This window comes from Montipora capricornis, chromosome 6, assembly GCF_036669925.1.
Source record: "Montipora capricornis isolate CH-2021 chromosome 6, ASM3666992v2, whole genome shotgun sequence".
NCBI lineage: Eukaryota > Metazoa > Cnidaria > Anthozoa > Scleractinia > Acroporidae > Montipora > Montipora capricornis.
The window spans coordinates 52,778,163-52,784,162 of NC_090888.1; the positions used below are offsets into that span (position 1 = coordinate 52,778,163).

At 40.6% G+C, this 6,000-nt stretch overlaps 1 protein-coding gene across 1 annotated transcript in view; it reads left to right on the top strand.

Moving 5' to 3' along the window:
• The window catches only part of LOC138052463 (dynein axonemal heavy chain 5-like), a 103,047-nt gene that overhangs the window by 68,609 nt on the left and 28,438 nt on the right, over nucleotides 1–6,000 (top strand). The window contains exons 63-67 of the mRNA XM_068898969.1: nucleotides 743–859; nucleotides 3,523–3,657; nucleotides 4,049–4,171; nucleotides 4,324–4,719; nucleotides 5,988–6,000. The exon at nucleotides 5,988–6,000 is cut by the window's right edge and continues 222 nt beyond it. Coding sequence (XP_068755070.1) covers nucleotides 743–859; nucleotides 3,523–3,657; nucleotides 4,049–4,171; nucleotides 4,324–4,719; nucleotides 5,988–6,000 — 784 coding nt within the window. The remainder of the gene's footprint in view (nucleotides 1–742; nucleotides 860–3,522; nucleotides 3,658–4,048; nucleotides 4,172–4,323; nucleotides 4,720–5,987) is intronic.

The following is a 6,000-nucleotide window of genomic DNA, read 5'->3' on the forward strand; positions in this document are numbered from 1 at the left end:
TTGCTTGATATGACTTATTATTATTCCACTATTTTGCCATTTTACCTTAGTCAAGAGAACGCGCAAAATATGAGACGGTAATGTACTGTAGTGTTCCGGTTTGACCGGTTTAGAACAGCGCCAAAAAAAAAAAAATGAACGAGAGTTTTTCAATGAAAGAAATTATTTTTAACGAGATGCAAAGCCCGAGAATTTAGCTTGTCATTGCTTGTCATTGCTTGTCTGTGTTGTTTTCGCCATTCGCATGCGCCTTACTATGCAATCGATACGATTATCCGTCAATGCAAGAAGGAGCCAAAATACTAGAAAATGACGTCATAGTGGAATAAGAAATCCCTTATTGAATGGTTTTACATATAATACGTGCGGGCCTTGTGCTCGTAGCTCGTATTTTTCCTTGCCCCTTCTGGGCTCGGAAAAATACCACGCAACTCGCAAAATATCCCCTCGTATTACATTTTAAACCATTCCATCAGGTGTATTTAATTGCCTGTTAGCTACAGATGTCGATGAACGTCTTAAAAGAGAGAAAAAAGCAAAAAGAGAGAATTGTTGTGCCTTTATGACAAGAAAAGGAGTAAACTGCCGTTTACCGTTTCACGTAAGTTTTCAATTAGGACATTCGCGCGTGAAAATCAATTAGTTTTCATTTTTGTGAACTGCGATGGTTGGTTTACAATCGAAACGATTCTTGTACCAACCGATGATCTTGAGTCATACTGTTACTAATTACGAATTGTAGGTTCCAGTTTACGAGTATCCCAAGTCCAGCATTCCTGAATACGCATCGATTCTTGTGCCAAACGTGGACAACACGCGGACAGATTATCTTATTCATGCATTGGCCAAACAGAGCAAGGTGGGTAGTGCTCACGGATCCCTTATCATAAGCACTTATAGACCTCTTTCATAATGGCGGCCAAATAAAATATACTATGTTTGTATGGGTAATTAAATGGTGACGAGCGAAATTAGGGATTAATTTCACGGACAAAAAGCTAGTGAAATTATTATTTGATGTATTTTGTCCTTCCTTTTCATTGGCCGAGAGCCCACCACGTGACCTGCAAAATAACTGCCTACAAATAAGTGCTTTGCTGCAAATAATATTCTGCTCATGCGAAGTTGACAACACGCTCTTGTGAGAAAATGGCAGATCGGTTCCTCGAGCTGTCAGGGAATTACTCGACATCTTTAGTTGATCGAAAGAACAGTGAGAATATACTAAGAAAGAAAGGTAGACGAAGAGTCACTCGTGTCATGGACGCAAAGGACAAGTTGACGAATGCATATGTACTGAAGAGATTTTATGCTGAAGCCAGAAAAAAGCATGGCGAGCTTTACACCACTGTGAAAGCTTCACTTGTCGGGATACGCTTTGAAAACTGTGAAATTCTTCAGCTTTGTTGAGGCCTACAAATATAATTATGCTGAGAAAGAAACCAATTGATTGGTGCCATTACTCGACTCTGCAAGGCAGCGCGCGCTTACGGCTTCTCGGCTTCTCAGCCTTCGGCAAATAATTGATCTGCCCGCCACTGACAAATCACGATATTTTGCTCAACCTCGTACAATAATTGCTAATTATTCCCTAAATTCACGAGTATACCATTTGATTAGCTATTAATATTACGTCCATAAGATGCCATTTTGGCAGTGTAGGAAAAGTTGCCATAGCAACATTGTAATTTCATATGTGAAATTATCAATTAACGCTGAAATTTCGTGCCAAAATTACGTAGTAATTTGTCACCCATGTTATTATAATGCTAATAAGCCTTTCTAGCCTCGCTACGACGAACAAATTTCAAAATAATATTTGTTTGAAAATGAGCGCAGTAGGTCTAATTAACACAAATAGAAAAGCATGCAAGAGTGGTCGCCATTTATGAAAGTGGTCTATGGGAGCCTGATTGAATTTCAGACTGTAACCTTTATTCTGAAAACTGTGTTTTTCCTATTGTTACTAACATTGCAAACAGTACCGGCAGCGGGAATGAGGAAAGCGTCTTAAGAGCTCTTTACTAGTAAGGAAACGCTGGTTATTAAGCAGACTTCGCAACAAAATCGTCTTGATATAATCCTACATATTGCGTCCTTTTGTAAGCAAAAAAATTCTGGTATGGCGCTGCTCTAAAGTAAAGCCACCATTTCCAATTTTAGTTCGCTCTAAGTACTGACGATTTTTTCCGTTTAGAAACAATCGTCTTCTGATAAACTGTCATAGGGCATACGCAGCGTCAGAATATTAGGCCACTTCGGAAAATACCATAATACTTTTAGTTTGTCCCCCCAAATTTTGAATAAGCATTGTTTTTGTTTTCTCGTGGGACCATTGTAAGTCCCAAGGGAAACTGGAAACAATGCTCATGCAAAATTTGGGAGGACAAACAAAGAATATTATGGTATTTTCCGAAGTGGGCTATTGGTGCCCACACCCGGTGCTCGGACGCGGGCATTAGTCTGAACAAACGTGCTCAGAGAAATTTCGAAACGTGCACTGTACCCGGGCACGGGCACCACGTCAAGAAGTAGTAATCAGGCACCGATCTGGGCACGGGCGCTTCGTCTGTACACGTGTTCCTACTTCAGGTTACGAAAATGGCGGCGGGTACGAAGTGGACTAACGATGAAATCAGTGCATTAGTATCAGCGTACAGCGAAAAAAACGTTCAAGATTGTATGGAAGAAGTGATACAAAGAATGAAAGAACAGTGTCGTCGAAAGAACGACGCAACAAATCGACAATAGACTCAAGCAGCTGAGAAGCAGTTATGGCAAATCACCAGAAGCACGACCGCCGTGAACATTTGGGAGTAATATAAAAGAAATAGAAATTGCACGTGTTAAACATGTGAACATTTGAGAGTAGTATAAAAGAAATAGAAATTGCACGTGGCAAACGGAAGTGCGAAACGTAAACAAATCTTTGGGGTACGATTTGTCTGAACAGAAGGTCCGGTGCTCGGGCGCGTGCACGAAGTCTGAACGGGGCCTATATAGATACAACTTGAGAGGGAGGTATATTTGCTATGGATATTGTGTTTGACTTATGCAATGAATGCGGGATATAGTAAACTCATTGGTTTCTGTCCTTTGGACGCTGTTAAAAGGAGTAACATTTGAACTGTATCGAGATTTACTGGGGAATATGTGTGAAGTAAGAGAGCGAATACCCCTTATTCAGTTGGCCCCAGCAGCGAAACCTGATTGGTAAGGTACTTGCGGTCACAGGAACAGATAAAAATAATTTTCGCATCATAATTACCATGGGACACAGGGATTCGCTCTCTTAATTCATATTCTCTTATTTATTAATGAATTTTACAAAGTTGTTTCATAGCCCTTTGTTTGTAACAGTGCCTTATATATACAGCTTGTGGTTGGGCCGCTGGACCTTGCATTAATTTTTGCCATACCATTTGAAGTTGTTCCCATGCAAGCGTTCATGGCGGGTATTCGGTTTTAGCCTACGTTTTCCTTTGTAAGATATCATCAGTTTGGAGTTATTCTTGTTCACAGGCAGTGCTGTTGATAGGAGAACAAGGCTCAGCTAAGACGGTCATGATGAAGGGATACTGCAATAAATATGATCCGGAACAGCACCTCTTTAAATCTGTAAACTTCTCCTCCGCGACAACTCCCAACATGTTCCAGGTACTATTTTATGTTAAATTTTCATCATTGATTTTACTTGAATCTTGGAGAGAGTTCATTGGTAACATTATGTTTAAGTAAAACTGATGTGAACCAACTTAATCGGATGTTGATCAGCAGCTATTCCCGATTCTTTCTTGGCATTTTTGTCAAGGTCACCTAAGCCAAAAGACGCGATGGAGGAAAGAGAGTGATCCGCCCACACGCTAATGCGGTTGGGAGCCCCTTTCACACTAATAGCCCATATACTGGGTGCGTTTGCTTAGCCAATCAAAATTCCAGAATTAGGCATTTTCCTATGATTCATTCTTTTAACTTTTGCTTTGTTTCACGTTCAGCCCTTGATCTATTATTTCTCATTTTTTCCCCCTTGTTTTTACATTTTGAACAGCGCACAGTTGAGAGTTACGTGGATAAGCGCATGGGTACAACGTACGGTCCACCGGCCGGCAAGAAAATGACAGTGTTTATAGATGACATCAATATGCCGGTCATCAACGAATGGGGAGATCAGGTATTTTATAGTCAACTGAAAAATAAAAATTACATAACATTGAGCTTAAATAACAGGCACGTTCATTTCTTTACCGTTCCATCAGGTATAGTTTTGAGTTTAGTGCTTAAAATTTTGGAAATTTTAACGAAGAACCTTTTGACCCCTATTAGATCACGAACGAAATCGTCCGACAAGTCATGGAGATGAAAGGATTCTACAGTCTCGATAAACCCGGTGAATTTACCAGCATAGTCGACATTCAGTTTGTCGCAGCCATGATCCAGCCTGGTGGAGGACGCAATGACATCCCGAGCCGTCTGAAACGGCAGTTCACAATCCTCAACTGTACGCTACCCGCCAATGCGTCCATCGATAAGATCTTTAGCTCCATCGGTTGTGGTTACTTTAACAACGAGCGCGGTTTCCCCACAGAGGTTCAAAACATGGTCGTTCCGTTAGTGTCAGCTACACGCAGGTTGTGGCAAAAAACCAAGATCAAGATGCTACCCACACCGGCTAAGTTCCACTACATTTTCAACTTAAGAGATCTGAGCAGAATATGGCAGGTAGGAGAACATAGTTACATTGCGCGAGATTCAAAAAAAGCTAACAAGCCACATGTTGATGAAATGTCAATTTAGCGAATGTTTTGTGCTTTCTCTATCTGTGTAGATGCCGTTAGATTAGGCTTTTTCAAACACAACTTGTGTGGGCAATTTCTCGTGTAACGTGAGTCGCAAAAAAATGTTACACAAGTTGCACAAACATTGCCTAATATTGCTTGGCTGTAAAATTTGTCAGTCATGGTTTAATGAGGTCGCCGTATCCTTGAACCGTATACTTGTTTTCCGCAAGCGGTAGGAAAACCCCTCGCATCTCCATGCAAGCGGAGGAAACCAAACTCTGTCGTGTGTAAGATGTTTTCTGACGTCATGGTCATTTCGCGTTTAGTTGTTTTCCAGAAAAAGGCGATGAGATTTACTAGTAGGTTTATGTTTGAATGAAACAAACCCTTGAAACGTTTTTTTTTAAATATATATTTTGAGGAAATGGTTTCATGTGGCATTTGCCAGTGTTGCTAAACCATTCGTGGAAACAACAAAACTGTTTGCACCACATAAGTTGTGCTTCTCTGCTTCAACTACTCAAACCGTCTTTTAATAGTTTTAGTTATTAACTAAACCTCCGCTTTCTGTTGATTGGAACTCAGAAAATTTAACGTCCACACTAGCGTTTTCACGGAATTTTCGATCGTCTACACTAGACCTGCGTGACCTCCCTTCCTGCAAACTGCTCATGCTTGAGCTGAGTCCACGGTACAATGCTAGCGGCAAAATTAAAAGCAGTATTTAGCTCCAAGCAGGCTATTAAGCTTGAAATCAGACCAAGTACTAGTAACGTAAATGCAAGATGTCTCGCCATGTTGGATCGATTTTTTTTGATGCTGTTTAACGCGCTTGTGAAACTTGGACATTTAAATGCCAGCGATGTAAGCGCTTTTGAAAACATCCGACTTCGTCCGTCCAGTATAAGACCCTGAACCTCCGTTTCCAAAAACCTTTATTCTAAAGCGTGTTTTCGAAAACTTCCGTTTTAGTGTGAACGGAAGGCGACAGTGAAAACGCATCAGTGTGGTCATGGCCTCATTGAGATATTAGTGGTTCGTTAGTTATGTGTTTCTGGGTTGAGATAAGACTGGCTCGAATTTTGGAAAAACGACATAAACTCATAGCTATGCTGTACCAAACTTGTAGGACTTTTACAGAAATTTCATCTGATAATTAAGATTGAGCTGAAAGTTATGACTTATTTTTTGCATTTTCAATGTGACCAGGGTATGCTTACCG